The sequence below is a fragment of the Amblyomma maculatum genome, chromosome 8, assembly GCF_055883805.1.
Source record: "Amblyomma maculatum isolate TAMU_Amacu chromosome 8, ASM5588380v1, whole genome shotgun sequence".
NCBI classification, from domain to species: domain Eukaryota; kingdom Metazoa; phylum Arthropoda; class Arachnida; order Ixodida; family Ixodidae; genus Amblyomma; species Amblyomma maculatum.
In genome coordinates, this window is record NC_139351.1 from 93,828,046 (window position 1) to 93,849,360 (window position 21,315).

The 21,315-nt window shown below is 43.4% G+C and overlaps 1 protein-coding gene across 2 annotated transcripts in view; it reads left to right on the plus strand.

Moving 5' to 3' along the window:
• The first annotated feature begins 553 nt into the window (after positions 1 to 553).
• Positions 554 to 21,315, plus strand: part of LOC146181839 (uncharacterized) — a 28,193-nt gene continuing 7,431 nt past the window's right edge. Inside the window, exons 1-3 of one of the 2 annotated variants that reach the window (XM_084576847.1) lie at positions 554 to 1,597; positions 10,755 to 11,126; positions 18,593 to 18,724. In XM_084576847.1, the coding sequence (XP_084432973.1) occupies positions 1,570 to 1,597; positions 10,755 to 11,126; positions 18,593 to 18,724 (532 nt within the window). In that variant the 5' untranslated portion in view covers positions 554 to 1,569. Of the gene's footprint in view, positions 1,598 to 7,196; positions 7,669 to 10,754; positions 11,127 to 18,592; positions 18,725 to 21,315 lie in introns of those variants that run through there. The other variant, XM_084576846.1, reaches the window with a different exon arrangement.

Sequence of the window (21,315 nt, forward strand, 5' to 3'; positions counted from 1 at the left end):
GATACATACACCGCCACTACCGTCACACAGTTTTCAAAAAACATTCTTTCCATGAAACGCGCGACTGGCTGCGGTTGGCTTCAGCTGCCGTCAACTTTTCGCGGCGCAGTCATAATGAAAAGGGCAGGCGCGCGTGAGCAGTTAGAAGGTTAGAAATCGTATAAATAAAAATAAATTTGTTATTGTACAAGTCAATAAAATTTTATAAATTGCTATATTTGCTAACTAATGTTTTGAATAAGTTTAACTGTTCGGAGACTTCAGAATAGCTTTGCTGATCGCCAGTAGAAGCAGTAGAAGGCTGGCTAGTGGTGCAAAATGCTGACGACAGCCGAAGCCAACCGCAGTCAGCCCAATGCTTTCAAATACTTTCAATCGTGGAAACTGTTGAAACTTTGTGCGCGTGCGGCATGGAGCGCGTTTGGTCATACATTTTGTGAACACGGGACCATTGGCTTCATTACTCTGTCGTGTATGTGATTTTAGCAACTTTTTGGCGGTAACTGATCGGCACTCGCGTGACTGCCTTTGCGCAGTCTTTGCCGATTTCGCGCGCTGTTTTGCCGAGTCGCCGAGTTCTTTTGTTTCAGTACGGTCTTACATCCGTACTGCTTTTTGCTGGAGAACGGAGACGAGTGTGGGTGCCGTTTCTAGCTCCTGTGGCACATTGTTTCCAAGGGCTCATTCCTCAAGAGTGTCAAAAAATGGCGGCGGCAAGCGGTCCCAATTTCATTGTAACCGTTATCGAAAGCAACTATCACAGTTGCACGCATGACGAAGCACATCACGCCTATCATAATGGGATATTTGCAGAAGGAATTATTCAACCTGCCGAAGCAGAAAAGGACCGACTGGACGAATTTTGCCCGGGAAGTGACCGCCGCTGAGCTCCGGCTGCAACCGATGGGTGGACCAGGCGAACAGGTCCAAATTGACGAATGTCTGATGAGAGTCAAACGGAAGTCCAACAAAGGAAACTTGCTGGCCGGTGGCACAAGTCCAACAAAGGACTCTTGTTGGCCGGTGACAACGTGCCGCCGCACCGGCAAAATAACTACGGCGGTGTGGTGGACCGTGGTCCTTGGATTTTCGGGATGGTGTGTGTCTTAAAACACGAGCTGCGCATTTTGAAGGTGGGCCGCCGGCACGCGGCGACGTTGGGCCCCATCATGGTGTAGGCCCCACCATCGCCGCCAACGTCAAGCCAGGGACCACGGTCGCCATCGATGAGTGGGCCGCCTACAACTGTGCGCCGCAGCTGATGGACGCCAACGGAGTTGGTAGGAATTTGGTTTACAAAATTGTGAACCATTCTGCCAATTTTGTTGATCCGGTCACCGGGGCCCACACCCAGAATATCGGAAGTGCCTGGCAGAAGGCCAAGCATCGGCTAAATAGAAGCGGCCTAAAACTCGCGCCACAGCTAACAGAGTCCTACCTGGCATGAATTTGGTGGGAGTCCATCAACGGTCCTTGGTGCTGCGAGGACCCTTTCCTACGACTCATAGAAGTCATCGCTCGCCACTATCCACTTTGAACAATGCCGTCGGACAGTGCTGATTTCCGTCAATGCCATCTCCCCCGAAAGGCAAAACTGGTTTGTCAGCTTTTTTTCTTTTTTTTTTTTCTCTGGCCCCTTGCGGGGCCACCAAATGTTTGCTTTGGCAGAATTCGAAGGGCGCTTGCCTTCGTACCCCACCTCTCTCTCAAAATACCATGATTCACAAAAGTGAAACAAACCGCTGCAGTCGCCTAAATTCCGCTGTCCGGTCAGCTGCAGCAACAAATCTGTTTTTATTTTATGTTCTCGTGGTTTTAATTTTGAACCGATAGCTTCACTATGCCATGTACTGCTAAAGCCACCATGCAGGGCACAGGCTGCTGTTGATCAAATAGCATATGGCACATAACCAAACAGGGGGATTGGCTAGGAAGGGGGCTGCAGAGAAAGCTTTTTTTACGTATACTTGCCTGTCTAAAAAGAAAATGGTTAGAGGGGATAAATGACAAGAAACGATGTTCTCACTTCTGCCGTTTCTCGTTTGCTTAGATTATTGTACAAACTGGTGTTAGAGAAAAACTATTAGCATTTTTGTCCTGCAGTCAGTTTCTCTCACACTGCTACTTGACTGTAGTTTTACAATGATAGGATTTCATATAGCAAATACTACGCACATATGTTTGCTGCATACATCCCCAGAAAAATAAAATCTAATTTACCGCGAAAATAAAATTGTGTTCTGATAACTAAAAACACCACAGACTTCTCCTGAGAAAAAAAAAAATTCAAAGTCCAAGCTCTAGGCATAGTGTAGCCGTTAGTTTTGAATGGTTGCTCCAGTAAGTATGTTACACGCCTTTTCAGACTGACTAGCTCAGTCTTCTTGCCAAGCATTGTTCATAGCATAGCACTGTTCACCAACATCACCCACTTCACCAACATCACCCACTTAGAACAGTTACTCGGTGAAGTATCTTCATTCTCTGTATTTGAGGATGCTACGGTGAAAGCGTGCTTGCGCGTCACAGAAAATGCCATATTTGGGCTACTGCAACGGTTACGCAGCTGTCAGCATGCAGGGCACATGATCTCCATTCCTTAAATCAGCACAATAACCCAACAGTAACATGAATGAATGATAGTAGTCTTCCTCGAGTGTCTGATGGTTTTCATAATTTGTTAGTTTTTCCATATTGCAATGGCATTTTTGTAAGCACAGTTATAAATAATATTGATTGTGACTGAATTGTAACTTGAATGCTTGAGCTGCTAATGATAAAATGGGCAGTTTAAACTATAAATGACTCTCCACCACAAAGAAATATCGTAATGCATATTGACAATTCCACCAGTCAAAATGAATATAACCCCCCCCCCCCCCCCACCCACCCATCTTATTTTCAAAGTACATTCTGAAATAAAAGCTGGAACAAAGCCACCAATTTAAAGTATTGTGATAGACTAAAAGAAGACGCTGGTAATGATGCAGGGTGGAAGACTTATGCTTGGCCAACAGCCATTTAAATCATCCCATCGTCATCTAGTCATCATGTCTCCACCCTCAGCTCGTTGCCACATATCATTTGGTGTGGATGCTGCAAAAATTCTCAAAATCCTGGTCTCTGAGCTCCGGAGGCCATCTTAAATCCGCTGAGGTCTTGGTTGCTTTTCGTGGTTCACACCTTGCAGCACTGCCTCAGCCTGCCAGACGCGAGCTGACCTCCCCACTCTCATCTGCCCTGTCCTCCCGACCTTGACAAAAGACAAGATGACTTGAACTGTGAGACTCTGCTGCTTTGAGATTTCCACCACTTATACAAAGGTCCCCCTAATCACCCTCACATGAGGACACAGCACCCTTTTCTTGCTGCTGGGTGCGTTGATGAGCCTGTAAGTCATTGCCTTCTGGTGAACAGTGGGTCCGGAGACTTCGTGAACTGTGGCTTATTGACCCATCTCTATCATGACAACCAGCCAGCCACCATCTTCTCTTCTCTGTTCCACCATCCTGTCCTACTGGCCATTGCATATCATCACCAGTGTTTTCTTCTAGTTCATGACCCGAACGATCACTTGGTGGCCTCTGGTCATGTGACAGACAGAAAGAAGACGAAGCTGGCAGTGGCCTAGGTTGAAGGGCTCTTGCTAGGCCAGCAGCAATTAAAATCATCTGATTGTCATCTAATCAATCTCTGCCTTTGACTGGTCACTATTTAAAAAATATGAAAGGCTGAAAACTGCAACCTCTGGAAATGAAAAAACATGATTTGATGGAATTTTTTGATGGGTTGGAGATGCACACTTCACTTAGGTGTTAGTGTTCCTGTATAGTACATGCAAGAACACTATGAGGCATACTACAACATGCACAGTGCTCCTTTCAATTGGGTACCACAAACACAAATTGTGGAATATTTCCTTTTTTTTTTTGTAGCTTCCATGTCACGTATGCGTATTTGTGAAACCTCCATCTATCACCTGTCAGATGCCCCGCAGCACTGGAACAGAACGCAAGATTTAAATCAAGCCTCTATGCACCTTCTTGCGAATTTTTCCTAACTACGTCTACAACCTATTGTGGTGGTGCAGTGGTTACGGCACTCAACTACAGGGCCTAAGGATGGGGATCGAATCCCGGCATTGTGTGCTGTGTGATGTCAGTGCACGTTAAAGAACCTCAGGTGGTTGAAATTTCTGGAGCCCTCCACTATGGCATCTCTCATAGCCTGAGTTACTTTGGGACGTTAAACCACATAAACCAAACCAAACCTATGTCTACTCTTTAGAAACCTGCCCACCTATTCAGAACTTAATGCCCCTCCCCCTCCAGCAAGTCTTCAATGACCATTCACTTAGTACCACCTTCCAGAAGCCCATGCAGCATCAGAACAATAGCAACATCGTAAACTTAAAACTGCACAGGAAGGCAACCTGTGCAAAAGCATTATGTGCAACAAATTCTGTCAACTACTTTTTTGCATCAAATGATCACCTGTGTATTTTATTGTGTTGGAATGCTCACAAGTGCAAAAAAGCCCAGTGTTGATAGCAGTGTGTGACGCCTCGGTGAAGAGGAGGCAAGGACAAGGTGGTGAGCTGGAAACCACTGTTGCCAGCCAGAGAAAGATGTGGAAAGTGTAAGAGTAGTATAGCATCTTTTTCAGACCTCATCTCAGAATCGCGCATCAGTCCGAAACACTCGAACATATCTGCCACTTCTCGAATCACAAGGCGTGCTCCTTGACTAACTGTCAGGTACTGATGCAGAACTGCTACTTGAAGGGAGTATCTGCAAAATAATAGAACTGCTACACAGCGGCCGGCATACTTGTATGCGAGTTTCTCTCAAATTCATTGCATGTGTGTATAGCAAACAAACTACCTAAATGTCGCTGAATCACATTACACAGCAGTAAGTGTCCAGTAAATTTTTATTCTCATGTACTTGTAGCAGCAAATCCAGCAAGGGCCTAGCCAATACGAATTTCTATGCATGAGCTGTAGTTTTAAAGTAGGATCCCTTTAAATTTTCTAACCTGTTTTGGACATGTCCTATTAATTTACGTATGCTTTGTTATGACGATTGTGCCACACAAGTGATCTTCAAACCAGCTGCCAGACTTCATGCTAACTTTGTGTAATCCAAGCGCCGTGCATTCATTTGTGCACAAAAGAGGAGAGACCATGCGAACCACTACAATTGTTTTTACAAGGTGCACCTGACGGAAGTGCTCAGACAAGCATATCAGCAGGAGCACCCTTTGCATGTCTTGAAACTGCTCCTGCACCTTCAAAAAATGCTGTCATGCAGTTTTGTCAATTCATATGTGGTCTCTCCACTTTTGCCTGTGACCGAGACTGGGTTCACAGGCACTAGCACATGGTACCGGGAGCACTGACCATGGAGCTGACACTTCTGTTATTTCTTCACTTTGCTGGACAGCGTACTGATTGAGAACTAAATTTTTGATCATTTGAGGCTCTGTGCAAGAGAATAGGGCTTATGTGAAACGTTCCCAGAAAAAGTGCACGCTTTTTAGGCGCTGGTTTTGTTCTGATTTTTTTTTGTGTTTAGTAATTTAGACATGTAAGAGACTGCATGAATAGGAAAATGCTTGCAGAATGATGTAAGTCTAGAAGAGGGACAAGTGATGTGGTAATTGTGTTGAGAATGGTGTCCAGCGAGATGTACCTGTTGCGACCAAGTGCTGGATTCTTAATCTCGGGATACAGCGAAAACTCCGCAGGGGTGGCAAACTTCGGCCTTGACTTCTCGGTGAAGATCGCTGTGTATTGAGGACCAATCAAAAGTATAACTGAGGCCTTGACTGCTGAAATCAAGGTCATTCCAACTCGAACTCTTGAAATGCGAGTTCCTTTAAAGGAAACTTTTCCGCTGCCTTCAGAGCCTTCGGCCTAAAACCTCTTTTGAACTGTTTATATACCTAGTGGTGGAAGGTTAGTGCAATGTGCTGTCCATCAGAAGAGAAAAACAATTCCTGGCACAAATATTTCACTTCATGACCCCCTGAATGTGGTTCCTGCCTCTCACAGCATGGATGATGCCTAGTACACTCCTTTTGGCAAGAAAGGAACATCCCATGTTGAGCACATGCACTAGTACATAATGAATGGTAATTGCCCCTGTTGAACTTTGAATGAGGGAAACGTTTGAAGATTCTAATTTTACTGGGACCGTGCATGCTATGTTCCATACGGAAACGCCAATGTCCTTACAGTGTTGGAGTATATGAAAGAACCTAGTGGATCTTGATAATCCAGCACCCGTCCACTGAACACGTTTCACAGCCCACATATACGTATCGCTTTGGAGTGTTAAACTTCACAGTTTGGAACATAATTGCATATTTATTATGAAATCTCTTCAAATTTATCGTGTCAATAACAGCAGTTGGTGCAGCTATTTAGCTGCATTGTCGAGAAACCAGTCGTACAGCCTCCGAGATGAATTGCAGGGAACTCCACGCAAAAAACACCGGTAAAAATTTCAATGCAGTATCAAACGTCGGCAGCTTGACTTTCTTGATGCCGTGTTTCGTACGCCATACACCTGCTATTTATTATTTGTATAGTTCTTGTGTCTGCTTTAAAAGTGTTTTCTTCCCCCTCCCCATGTGTAGCATTCGTGAATCCATCCATCCATTTGTTTTATTTTTTTTAAATATTTATTTCCGCCAGATCTATTTTATCCATATCACGATAACATGGTACATTTCTTCGACTGAGTGGTAAACCAATGAAACTGCTTATCCCCACTAGCGGAGATGTGTGAATGAAACCAATTGTCTCGAAAATCTCTCGCCTTTTCAGACAATTGGAGGCTTCCATTATGACAAAATGAGTTTTAGCCTCAAGTATGTGACCACTCTAGATTTGTAGACAAAGAGAGCAGCAATGCTTTATTTGTTTGTGAAGGAGTTACTGTGGATTGAACGCGAACCCATGGCGAACCTGCGTCCAAAAACTTTTCTACGTACGAGTTACGCGAGAAAACCGAAACCGAAAGTTACTTTGCCAAAAAAAAGTTCCGTACAACTTATATTTAATATGATCATAAATTTCTGTTGCAAAAAGCAAGAACATTTTTTATTTTGTTTACTGACAGAATTACAATTTCTTATCTACGCAAATTTGTTCTCTTGTGTTGCGTGTGTACAAGACAACTGCGGCCCTGCGGCTCTGCACGAACAGCAAGCTTTCTCACGTGATGAATGAACTTGGGACAAAAGTATAGTTGCTTCAATTTTTCGAACTGAATGCTTAGTACGGCAGGGATAAAAGGTTCGTTGCGGGGATATACGTAATCCGCACGATAGCTGCTGGTTGTTGGGGGCAGTGTTGCAGGCGTCAGTACGTCGGTAGTGACTCTGTGCTCCGTTGAATGGAAGTACCCTCACCGCAGACGGCAGGCAGCTGTTCGTTTCGGCCTTGACATCTGACGAGTGACTACTACTGTTCCCGCCAGGGTCTTTGGGTGCCGTACTTTTTGCATGATAGCTGAGCAAGTGCGTCAGGCGGTGCGTCGGCGTCTCTGGTCCGGAAACGGCGATCTGAAGAGAAGACGGTGACCATGGTTTGGCGAACGTGCACGATCGTGCTACTTTCCGTCGCGCTGTCGTGCGCGCTCGCCGATCTGATGCCTGAATGTGAGTCACTTTTCATCTCCGCTACAGCTGGAATCTCTTGGCGCTCGATCAGCAATGAATGCCGTTTCTCTGTGTGCTGGTGTTTTGTGAAGTTTAAATATGTGACACAGTGGTGAAAAGAGGTAGTCATTCAAACTTTCCTGCGGCGCTTCACGCCTTGAAGCTTACGCGGAAGTAAAGCGCGATCCGCAGGTCAGCTGTCACAATCGCAGAGATGCTACTTTAATTTTGTCCACTGTCTAAGTCTTTATTAAGTACATCTGTTGAAACCGTGAGCATTTACGGCATGTTTTCATATTAAAGTTATTTTTTGTTTTTCCGGAACTTTCTAGGGCGGCACGCTGCGAGGAGACGTATGGGGGTCACTTTCTATCCGGTGATGTCACTGCGGGCCGCAGATGGAGCGCGATACGATACCGATACGGACGTCCTAGAGACCGCCCAGATAGCAGTCACGCGTGTACGCGTATCTGATTTATGAATAGCTGCCTAGTTGTGACATCTCCTCATGACAAGCTGGCAGCGATAGCGCTTACGATGAAAGCAGCTGCTGTTACTGCAGCTGCTGCTGCTCGCTGGGATTGCTAACTCCTACGCTGAGTCGAACCCGTTTGATGTCAGCCGTCGTGATCCCTTGCTGACGGTGCGCGAGAAGTTTTTATTCAGGGAGTTACGTTACTGCGTTATTAGTTGAATTAGTAATATTTCTTCATACAATCGATCTTCCTTTCAAAACTATGAACTGTCGTTTTTTTTTTCTGTTTTTTTTTTTTTTAGCCTTTATGCTTTAACTAGGGATTGAGCTTACTGGTTGCTATGTATTGAAATTTAAGGAGACATTTTCCAGCATTTATTTCAGGATGCAGCTTTCGTTCTATTTTTGTTGATGACTGTGTGGTCAAAGCCACATGTAGACCTTGTATTGTTTATTTATAGTAGCATTTGTTGGTAACTGCAGTGTCTGGTACCAGTATTTAACACTCAAATGGCGAAGTTTATAACAGTGGTTTCAAAATGGAGCATTACTGTAGTAATAAAGTGTAAGACTGAAGGTGTGCAAAAACCAAACAAACAAGGGCAAGACAAGCAACAGTAGAAGGCAGGCAGCACATATACACACTTGTTTTGCTTATAAAAGAGGAAACAAGTCTTTCTGTCTAGTTTAGCATAGTTGTGAAAAGTCCAAGTTACTCTAGTGTGAAAGCAGCAAACAAAAACAATTTTATTCAACAAGGAATTTTGTTCGAACAAGAAAACAGTGGCTGGTGCATAAATCTGAAAAAAGCTAAAGAATCTCAGATTTGATAGTCCTCTTGATGTCAACAGTGACAAAAGTGCTGATGAACCATTGCAGAAACCGTAACACCTTTCGGAAATACTTGTGAAATGCTTGCTTGCTGCTCTTACAGACATTGTCAGTGCTCTTGCTTGCGATGAATATCACTGCCTGAACTAATAATATAATGGCTTTAATAGGGTAATGACAGTATGTGAGCACTAGGTGCTATGCTATTAAACCAAGCTTGATGATGTGACGAAGAGTTTAAGTCTGCACCGTGATGAGGTGGCTCTATGGTTAGGGCAGTCGACTGCTGAGCCCAAATGTATGAATATGGTCCCTGCCGCGATGGCCACATTTCAATGAAGGCAAGAGACAAGTAGCTTACATAACTGTTTGATGTCAGTGCATGTTAATGAACTCCCAACGGTTCATTTACGACAAAACTGGCATGGCAGGGGCTGCCTTGGGGTTCGGTGGTGCCACCACCTTGCTCAGCTCCAAAGGTTTGCACATGTATAAAATTGTTCAAGTCAGCAGAGCAACTGATTGTTCAAGCGATTATGGCTGAGCTGTAGTCTTCTCTGTCTCTTGCCTTTCAAGGTAAAGCAGCCAGGGAGGTTGGGCTCTCCCTCTGTGAGTAGGAGGGGGTGAGGGTTTGATGGATTGGCTGGTCCGCTTTCTTTCATGCTGATTCTCTCCATTCTTTTTTTGTGGCTCGGTACTTATTCATTGTGGTTGTAGCTGCTGGTTATGAGCTCTTTGTTCTCTCGGCAAAAATTTCAGTCATGACTGAAGCACTGTTTATTCTGTCAGTGGTTGACCTGATATAAAATAAACAAATCTTCCACGTTCTTGTGGAGCCGTGTTTGTCACAAGTCAGGAGACAATAAATAAAAAAAAACCATGCTTTGCTAGTAATGCTACAATGCAATCGAACTGTTAACCTCTCTAGTCTACCAGTCCTACTGTGGGACCAAAAGAAGCCAGTGCTGCTGGCACCACATGAGATGTAATGCAGACTTCATGAGATCAGAACCAGAGTGGGAGTCTTGATTGCTGAAATCTTTAATATCAAGGAGGACAAAAAAAAGAAAGCATGCAGAGGTTTATGACATCAACATACATTTATTTCATGCAGGTTTTTAAATTGTTCCTGACAGAAAATTGCTTGCCAACAGCTGCTTTTTGCAATTATGAAAAATGGTGCATTGTAGTCTTACTGGCAGTGAACCAGCACATATTCTCTTACAGTGCCCTTTCCCCAGATAATGCACCCCATGCGAAAAATACAGCTTGTCCCGCATACACATCCACTACTTTTGCAAACCAATTATAGTCTCAATGGTGTGACATGAAGATTGCTGACAGCACTGCAGAATTGCACCAAATTGACGAGGCTTTCATTCCATATGTTTTATTTCAAGGGTCCAGTCTATGTGTCTAAATTATCCAGATTTCGAGATTAATGGAGGCTGGGTTCACAACATTTTACCGTGTAGTTGTACAATGATGAAATAATTCCTGTGCCTTACAATGTAAGAGGTGACAGTTGTGGTAGTGCAATTATATGTTAATAGTTAGGAGTTCTCATCTGCCATTAATTTCTGGCCCTGTACTAATGCTCACTTGAGACATTTGCTGTAGTGCATCCTAACTATTTATTGAAATTATTGCGTTGTGGTCGTACGTTGGTCAATGATTATATCACCCTTAGTTTTGGTAGTGCATCATAACTGTTCATTCATAGTAATGTATTTCAGCTCCCTATTGATTTCTGGCTGTAATTTGGCCCTTTGCATTCCAGATTCATTCAGCGAACTCTGCCAGAACCAGTCAGCAGTGCTCAGCATCCGTGAGGCGGCCCTCGTGTGGCTCAATGGCTCTCAGGACCAGTGCCGTGTGCGAGTCCGTTTTTCTGCCGGTCTCGTGTTCACCGTGTCTTCGCTGAACCTGACAATGTCGCCCAACTGCACTGAAAGCTACCTTCGGGTGACTACCACCAATGATGTGGCCATGGGAGGCCCTTTCTGTGGGTATCAGGCAGACCGTCGTGAGGCCACACCGGCTCTGCAGGTGACATTCTCCGCACCGCCAGATAATGGCTCCATCGTGCTGGACGTCAATGCCACATCGCCGGCGAGTAACTTCACGTTGGTGCTCACAGCATTTACCAATGGTGAGTCTGTCTTGAACAGAGAAAGAGCACTTTGATACGCTTTGCTAGTTGCCAATCAAGACAGGTGTTCTCAAACTGGATTTAATGGTTTCTTTCTGGGTTATCCAAGCACTTACATCATTGTATGCCTTAACCCCCACCTTTCCTTCTGCCCGCTTAATTTTTGTGAATTGTCATACATTTATGGCAGACCGTTCCTGTCTATTCTGTGTATGCATTTATGTCTGTTGTTTATGTCTGTTATGGGATGCTCACGGATTCTCCAATCCAATCTTTGCATGCTCTTTTAATAGTTGAGCAAGGAGGGAGGAAAGTGAGGATGCGAAGGGTTTCTCGTGCTTAACAATAATATGTGTTTAACAATATTGATATAATATTGTTGATCTTTCAATATGATTACAATAACAAGAGTATTAGGAGGAAGGAAAATCAGTCCAAAGGCAATTTTGTACCGGGCTGTTGAAAGTGGACTTTGTTTTTATGTGCAAGGAGATTTCAACTGCCTCAAAAAATTTAGCAAGTCGCTACACTGGCCTTTCAAGGTTCTGGCAGGTTAAATGATCAAGCACCCATGACTTATGGCCTAACTTATTTGGTTTGAAGTACTTCGGCACTGTTCTTTTTTCTTCCCCACAAAACAGCTGAACGAAATGCATAATTCTAATTGTTATTGTAAGAAATCGGAAGTATGCAGAGTGGTTCAGAGAAATAACTCGAGTTAATGACTTTCTAGCGGAAATCAAAAAGAAGTGGGTATGGGCACAGCATGTAGTGCAAAGAAAGAATAACAATGGTTGAAAAAAGTAACAAATTAGATACCAAGGGCAGGAATGTGTAGCAGGGGCGGTAGGAGTTGGGCGGGAGGATGAGGTTAAGTTCGCAGGGGTCATATGGATGCAGCTAGCATAGGACCAGCTTAATTGGAGAAATATGGGAGAGGCCTCCACCCTGCAGTGGGTATAATCTGGCTGCTCATGATGATGATGAATTGCTTGTACATTCCTTGTACATTGAAATGATTGTAGATTTTTCATTTTTAGTGGAGAATCTGTGACTATCACACTAGAAAGTTTATTTTGCTTTGTTTGGCCAGTACAATTCCAGTAATCTTTAAATTGCATTGCTCTAATTTGGTGAAAACAATATTGAGATTTCTTGGAATGCTTGTTTACTGCTGGTGTAAAAAAAAATATGAATTTTTTTTCTTCATGCTGGGTCAAAGGACACGAAAAATGAATTTTCTAAAGATACTTTTTCAGATAATCTGATTGCATTCTCCATGTGTAGGTCCCTTTGTTTTCAGGTAAAACCTGATTTCTGTTCATTTTTGTATCCTAAATAATTTGGATATACGTATAGAGTGCTATATCCAGTTTCTGTCTGGATACTACCTTCTTTAAACGTATTTTTCTACTGTGCACAGATGAACTGAACCACTGTAGAAATAAACAATGACTCAGAAACTATATCAGTGTGTGCAGATAACCTTTGGTAAATTAACTGTTGTCACACTCATTTAACCCTGTTTCTGCTCTTGCCGCTCATGCCATAGCTTCTAGGTCAGGATTATCATATGAAATGCTCTATTTTGACAAAACCGCATGTAAAAACCATTGGCATTTTAAATAAATACTATGTGACCGTGAAAGGGTGCTTTTTTAAATTAGGGTATCAGTCCTGCCAATCCTGCCAACTGTAGAATGGACACGGAAACTTAATAAGCAGGCCTTAATGAAAATGTGGAAAAAGTGGTTGGGAAAAAGAAAAGAAAAAATAGAAGCTGGAAGTCACCTTTATGGTCCAATGTAGCATTTGTAGCTTGTTTGTGAAATTAAGTAAGGTATTCAGTACTTGATCAAACAAATGCTCTTGGCTAATTCCTCTTTTTTTTTAAATGAAAATAACCCAGAAAGCCTCCCCCAACGTCACAAGACAGATTGTTAGTTACTAGGCATTTTAACTATTGATTTTGGTTTTGGTCAGCACTAGTGTGTGGCGCCTTCATGCATCGCACTGAACTCGCGGCACTGTTGGGGATCATGGAGGGTTTGTAATGTAAGAGTCTGGAAGGAGGCTAGTGTGAAAATAGTAAGCATAGTAGGAAACAACACGTACAGGTAGGACAAGAAAGAAATTAGTACAAAGTACTTTGTTTGTTCGTATCTTGCTTGTTCTGCCTCTGCACACTGTTTTCTGCCATGTTTGCATTGTATATTTTTTACTAGAGGGAAACTGTCAGCTCATGCTTCCACCACACACCGCCAAGCAAGTGTTCACTTTCTTCTGCGTCACCGACTAGTGACCAATGAAAATGGAGGTGTCGCGGAAATTTAAGGGCCTTTCTTTTGGAGCCTTACTTATTTAATTTTTGAGTTCAGTTGATAAAACTCTTGCATTACATTTCGAGTTCAATTTCAGGTGCAAAATGGGTATATCGATTGGTGTTCCCTCCTGCCCTAATAGGATCTTGCTTAAGGGGAGACGCGGGTCTTAAAACGGTCGAAAATGGTCAAAAAGTCGATTTTGGGAAAAACTCATTTTCGGAAGGTTTATCCTTTCGAGCATCTACAGTAAAATTATTAACGCTGAATTCGGTCGGGAAATGCGATAAAATCGGCTTTCAAAACACCACGGCAGCGACGAAATGGCCCCGAAAAGAGAGACTTTGTTCGAACTTCCCGCGCGCGCCGCCGGCGTTGCAGCCGGCCGATCGCCGCCATCTTGGGCTTGTTTTGAAGCTGGTTTCTTTGTGCGCAATTTGAGCTATCTCAAAATGGCGTCGCTCAAGCCGAGCGGCGGTTCGGGCCGGTTTCCCGAAGGCCGTTTTCGGGTCGCTGATTGGCTCGCACGCGGCGCGCGAAGCGCGCGCGCCGTTCTGCTCCTCCCATTGGCTGGTGTGACCGTCTACGTCATTTTTTTTTCTTTCTCTTGCGTTCGCCGCTGTGGCTGTCGCTTCGTGCGCGTCTGTTTTTGCGCTCGTGTTTCTCTACACGCCGTGTTTCCGCCTTGTGCCGGGAGTTTCTCTTTGCGATCGAGATGCCGGGAGACAGTCGATTGAAACCGAGCACGCAACGAGCTTTTGGAAGCCGGAAGAAACGTCCGTGGAACAAAAAACAGCAGGCAGCGGCCACCAGTGCGTCGCCGGGGCCTGCAGTGCCGGACTCGTTGGATCCGCCGGGTACATCAAGCACGCTGCCCGATGACGACACCGCGGGACCAAGTTGCAGCACGAATCGTATCTCGGATCGTGGTACACTTCGTGTTGATGCTGTGTACTATTCGTCGACCGAGCAGGCGCAGCGTGTTGAGCGATCGGCGCAAGCAAAGTCCGTTCTGTCGGAAAAGTCAGCAACCCAGCGCAAGTTTGACCTTCTTGGCGTCAGTGCGGATTACCAGACAGCTGATGCCGGTACCCAGTTCGTGATTGTGGACTTGAAGGTTTTGAACAATTTTTTCGCGCAAGCGAAGTGCGGAACCTGCGGCGCAGGAAGTCTGCGTTTGAGCAAGGCAACAGATAAGAAGTACGGCCTTGCTGTAAAGCTTCTGCTTGTCTGCGAAAACTGCGATTTCGAACAGAAGCAGTTCTCTTCCCCAAGAATAAGCGAAGCAGTTCTCTTCCCCAACTGTTTGCCCGGTGGAGCTCTCGTCTCCTTGGCTCCGGTCCTCACTTTCACCTCAAAAAAAAAAAACAAAACAAAAAAACAACAAAAAAAAAAGTCAACCCCTAACTTCTCGAAAGTAACCTCTATAATTTCATCACACTTACACATTCGACATTTTTTTTTTAAATGTTTCCTTGGATGGAATAAGACACTTTTTGTTTTGTTTTGTAGGGAAACTGATAGGGAACATCTGAGTAACATCCGTTGTCGAAGATTCTTCCCAATATTTTCTGCACTCAGTGTCAAAACTTCAAACGAGTTTTTCTCAGCTTCATGTTTTTTGGTGACATGACTAGCCTTACGGAACTTTTCATTGGGTTTTTGTGGTGCAATTTTAATAAATCTTATACCGTTGAATTCAGAAAGGTTTGAACTGTGGAGCTATGCTATTTTTATATTGCTAAGTTGAACATATCAAATTTATTGAACAATAATGTCAGCTAATTATATTTTCGAATTGTGGGGCATCTACATAATTGAATATTTTTATACTGTGATGTACATCAATGATAATATAAATAGCATAGCTCCACATGGCAGGTCTTTGGCTACAACTACATTTTAATCGGAACGAAAAAATATTGAGGGAAACTGTCCTAACGACCCGTAAGAAATTACCAAATTAGGCTTTGGTTATTTCCCAATAAAATTAGAACTAATTGAGATAGAGTAAAACTAATTACATTTTTGAAAACAGGAGGAAGAAATACATATACACACCCAATTTCGTTATTATATCTCTAAAAATAAAAATTTTCATTTTAAGACCAGTGTCTCCCCTTAAAAACAGATCTGCATTATGCAGAAACAAATCATGTCCTCTGGTAATACTCTTCAGTCTTTGTCTGTACCACTCTAGGACTTTTTTTAGCTCTTTGAGTGTCGAATATTCTGAAAAAAAAAAAAAAAACTCACCCCCATGTCGAACTTTTCTAAACGTTATGTGTTTAGCGTAGTACCCGTACGGTAAAAACGCCGCGGAACTGAATGCGGCCACAGTACCTGTACGCAAAAACAGTCAAAGGGTTAAACTGTACTGAAATGAACAAGCATGGGCTTTATAGTGATTTTATTAAAGAACATGCTTCAGGCAGCAAGTGGCTATCATTTATTTCAGATTTCTCTAACTTGCCCAATCTCTTTCCTGGATTTCACACTCATAGGTCGGATGTTTTTCCGAAGGGTGTGAACTGAGAAAGTACCGTATAAACCGTATTATAGTAAAACCTTGTTAATACATACCTGCATACCAAGTATACTCCGTTTCATGCATCAAGTGCAACACTGCCAAACCTACAGCTCTTGCTTGCGCTCTCCGCATCCGCAATGAAAAATAGTGCCTGCTCTTGACGAGAGGAAATAATAGTTATTTTTGTCTGCAAGCTTAATACATCTTACATTTGCCATCAACTTCATAACGAGCACATATTTTAGGGAGAAAGGATCGGATTCGGGGAATTTGTATGTTTTTTGTGTCGTTTTCTTTCGTGTCGCATTTTCGCTGCCCCACAACCTTACCACCTGTGCCACTAGATGGCGCTGGCTGTGCCCTCCGCGCTGCGCATCTCTTTTTGAGAAAATGGTTCTTCGGTGCGCATTTTTTCTATAAGATCCGCACTGCGAAGATGTCTAGGCATGCGAAGCAAGCTATTGCAAACGTGTATGCTCGGAATAGAGCCCGTTTCCGCAGGAGCCACTCGGCCACAAAACGAGCGCGTAGTGATATGCCTTCTTTTTTTTTCTTGAGGACTACTTGGGTAGATTTCGCTGTGTTGCACCTGATGTATGAAACGGAGTATAGTTGCGGTTAAAATGTAGTTGCGAGAATTCCCTGGCTTACCCACCATAAACGCATGTATTGGCTGACCGCTTGGGACGTAGTGGCGCACGGAGTGCCTACCGCTTAATGCATATTCGCCGTCGCAGTTTTGCTTGCTGTGCTGCTACATGAATTGCTTTCCGCCTCTCTGGAAAGCATTATCACGTGTGGACTACCGGTGATGTCCATGTCAATAAGGAGCCCAGGAAGCGTCCGCTAGGATGACGTGAATGCATAGCTGAGTAGTATTGTCACCAGTCCTATCACGGTAACTGTCGCCATCATACTTCTCGCGCACAGTTGGGCTGCTCGCTCGTGCCAACCTCTCATTGCGGGTGCTGTTGCGTTGTGTTGCGGGCAGGTAGTGTGCACGCATTTTGTCGGGGAGTCTTTTGTTTGGAGTTGGTGCTGTGCAAAGCCCAAAGCAGTTGTTGCGTTAGTGGGTGTGCAAGCAGTCGGAACTATGCCGAAACCTACTTGACTGATGTGTCGCGTATTGACTGTTAAGGAGAAGTTGATCATTACTCATTCTACTGAAAATAGATCTACAAAGAGTGCTCTAACGCGTGCATGAAACTTGCTTACCCCCAGTCTCGCCATTTTTGAGACTGTTGTCGCCGCACAACCACCACGGCGACAACTGAAAATGATGGATTTCTGGTCGGTAGCACACCAGTAAAATTCACATACGCATGTGTATTCTTGGAAAATTTACTGTGCCTGATTTTTTCTTATTAAAAATTCCAGAGTGTGAATAATGGCAATTTTGTACTGGTCGGTTAAGGGGTACTACCGAATAGTGCATACTTTTCCTGTGCCTCCGCCAACTACATATTAATGGGGTTTTACTGTTTAGGTCAAGTGGGCCACCTTACCATGAAATGAAAAAAAAAAAAGAAAATAAGAATAAAACAAAAAGTGGAGAAGCGCATATATTTACAACATTGGCTGTGTCCTTGCATCACCGGAGCTATGATCTCACTCCAAACTTCCAGCAGCGTCGTTGGAAAACAACTCTCTGCTGCTCGCCACCTCCCAGAGTGTGTCATCTAGCTCCGTCAAGCATGTTACTTATGCAGCATTTCCTGAAAGGTTGCATGCGAACAGCTGATCTTGTCTACAGCACCGCAAGCTCTTTTCTGAAACGCCGAACTGACGCTGAGAGAGCAGCCATGTTACCATTCGGTTCGGCGAACATCCCTTTTTCTGGAAAGATACTGTAAACTGCCTCCACATGCCGTTATTCATTGCTAAAGAGGCATTCTATACTCTCATAGGTTGAACGAAAGAGCGCACGAAAAGGTAAATGCGCTTGGGGAGGAAGAAAAAAAAAGAATGTCAGCAATTGCAGAATGTCGATATGGTTTTGGCTGTCCGTTCACGAGCAGGCACACCACTTGTTTCCAGACTGTGCCTCAAATTCTGCTAAAGACAGCTATATAAGACGAGGGGCGACTTTTGCTTGCTTTTTTTTTAGAAAGAAATCTCGACCTATGTATTCCGGTTTATACGGTAAGGGTAACCATAATACATTTTCTGTTAACTGCATGCTGGCCAGTGCGAACCTGTAAACGAAAAAGGCCACCTGTGATTTGGGGAGCATTGCAAGCAATCCTCTGCGGTACTGGAAAAGTGTTAATAAATTGTGCAATGAGTTTGCTTGCCACATTCGACCAATTCTAACAGTTGTCAAGAGTGATGAGGCGGCCTCAGCTGGAGAGCCCATTTTGTCAAGCACATTCTTTTGCTCGGGAACCGTGATAGTGGTGCAAAATTTAGATATTGGTAAAATATGTTTCGTGTTCAAAGGAGAAATAAGCACCATGCTACATGTATGTATAATGCATAGGACGACAGGTATGCATAGGTGAACTCTTCCTCCTAAAATCTCAAAAAGCATCAGTATTCTTCCTTGTGGCATCTTTCCTGCTTGTATTGAGGTGCCTGCATTTGACTTCATCCATGATCTATTTGTCTTATTGCAGCGAGTAGCGATGGCAGCTGCCCAAGCTTCAAGCACGAGTGCGCCAACAAGCGCTGCATAGCTTCGGATATTTTCTGTGATGGCCACAACCACTGCGGTGGAACACAGGTTCCCTTGCCTGAGCAGTGTCCTAGTGAGTGCTCTTGCCTTTTATCTGTGCTGTGGAGCTAAAGTTTCTCCAGGGGTTGGACGCAAAGGATGCTGCTACAGACTGTGGCCAAAATAAGGAGGTATTACTTTAAATTGCAGGCAGCTAATTGATGCAACAGCCTTGGTTACTTTTTGCTGTTTGCCATGATGAAATTCTTGTTTGAATTTGGACATTCCTTTCAATAGTCTCAACTTAAGCATAAGTAAAAATTAAAAGCATATCTGTGATGAGGGAGTACCAGATTTACAATTCTTGACATCATGCACCATGTTACTAAAGAAATATAGAGAATGGATCCTCCACTAATGTATACTAACCATTATAGCACACATGTACTATGCTTATGTGAGCCAGTTCGTACTGGAAGCAAACAGCATGAAGAGCTGTAGAACCTGGCTTAAAGTGCATACTGTAATGACACTGAATTTTCAGTTGCATGCTTTGTTCTCTGCAGTTGAACATTTGTATAAATGGATCTCAGTGTGGTATTTGCGTGCGCCTGCTAAATGTTAAGGACTGCAATTCTTCTTTCAACTGTTTAGATTCCAGCAGCGTTCCTACAGGAAATATACCGGGGTAACAAAGTAGAAATTACGTGGGAAGGGATAAGAAGTACGGAGGATGTCAAAGTATGCAAAGGACTAAGACAAGGCTGTCCTCTATCACCGGTGCTGTTCATGCTTTATATGCTAAACCTGGAACGCTAGATTCCAGCAGCCGAACGGTGTTGTTAGATCAAATTATTTTATGCAGGTTGAGGCGTAAACAAGAACTGTTTTATAATAGGGCCTTTGTCTTTTGTAATTTTCTACAGCCCTTATGCCTACCTGCTTTTAAGATCCAGAAGAGCAGTGAATGAAGAACAGGGATTATCGTGGTGTTGTTATATCTTGCATCACCTGTACTAAATGTTAATGTCTACCACCAGCATACCAACCAACAGCACCTGCATACTAATGTATTACGCATGATTACAAGGAGAAAAGGTAAAATCACTGTTATTAAATCACAAATAACTAACTTATGTGTAAAGAAACTGCTGCACCAGTTTTTCATTTGATTTAGGCATACACACGCACTTCATGCTAAAGAACTTGTAATTGTTGCCACCTGGTGGATAGACATGGCATTGCCTTTTGATTTCATTATCAGTTAGATCTGTGCCAAGAATGATTTTTTTTTTTCAGTTGAGGCTTGTCAGCTTTTTACTGTAAACTCTCGTTAATTGGGCCTTCAAGGAACATGCACAAATGTTTGCATAAACTGATAGTTTGATTTATCAAAGGAATTGCATAAAGCTGCCCAAAACCGTTTGCATCACAGCAATTTTATTTATTGAACAGCTGCTTGATGGTTGCCTGCATTTGAGATGAAACCCATGTGACGAGGATGGTTTTTCTCAGTTTAGTCAAGTTTTCTATTTTATGCACATCGTCAGAAAAATTGAAGAAAAATGCACTTCAAAATCTTAAAGGTCTTGCTTCTCTTTTCACAGTGCAACATAATAACAATGCCGACGCTTCACAAAACCGCTTCGTCGCATTTTGAGGATGCTTGACCTTGCAGTCCTACGGTGAAGAATTATGGTGAAGCGCATTACGGTGAATCTGCGTGTGTCCGGCGCGCAATTTCATCGTACTGGAAAAAGCATATGGATGCATGCCAGCAATTATGCATAGGTGGTAGAACAGCATGACACCTTTCCAAAAAAAAAGAAAATAGCAGTGATGCCCCAAGAGCATCCGAAAGGGCAGGACTGGCCGACGCACACGCTCGATCGCAGTCGCAGGATGGCATGAAGCTCAAGAAACCATATATCATTAATGGGGAACCTCGAATTGTCACTATGTCTGCCGTAGCACGCACAATTCATGCACAGACACCACTGTTCCATGAGATTGAGGTTTGGGGAGGCCTATTTCAGTGATCGCTGGCTGCGTGGGTCATGCCACGACGGGATTTCCCATCTGCATTAACCGGAGCATGGCCCAGCTATGGCCGAAGTAATGAGAGTCCTACAACAAAGATTTACATGGACGTTTCTGGGACCACACTTCTAGTTTAAATTATCTGAAATTCTGAATTAGCTAGGGTCAAATTAACTAGATTTCACTGTACTCTACATTGCTTAAATGAAGCTTCTTTTTTTAAATGAGCTTCATTTCTCATTTAAGCTACCGTTGTCAAGTTTCTTTAGCTGTTCTGTCATTCCCTCTCACATGGTTGAGCAGTTGATGTGCACTTTTCTGTAGTGCCTACTGTTATAACTGTATGTGTAAGAATGAGTAACAAATACTTATGAGAGCCAAAGTAAGTCTTGAGGGGAAGAGGTCATACTAGCATGTTCGAGGGGATAACTCTAGCTATTTGCTTTACTTAAGGCAAAAAATTATTTAATTCCCCACCATAACACTTGCCTCATGAATACTCTCATGTAATTGTTTTTTGCTGCAGTCATAGCCTTTGGCTTCTACCAGTAGGCCCTTACCAGTGAATAGCTTATGACATCCTTCTGAATTGTACAGACCTCAAAATAATTGACGTCTCGATCATTGACCGACAGAGATTGACAA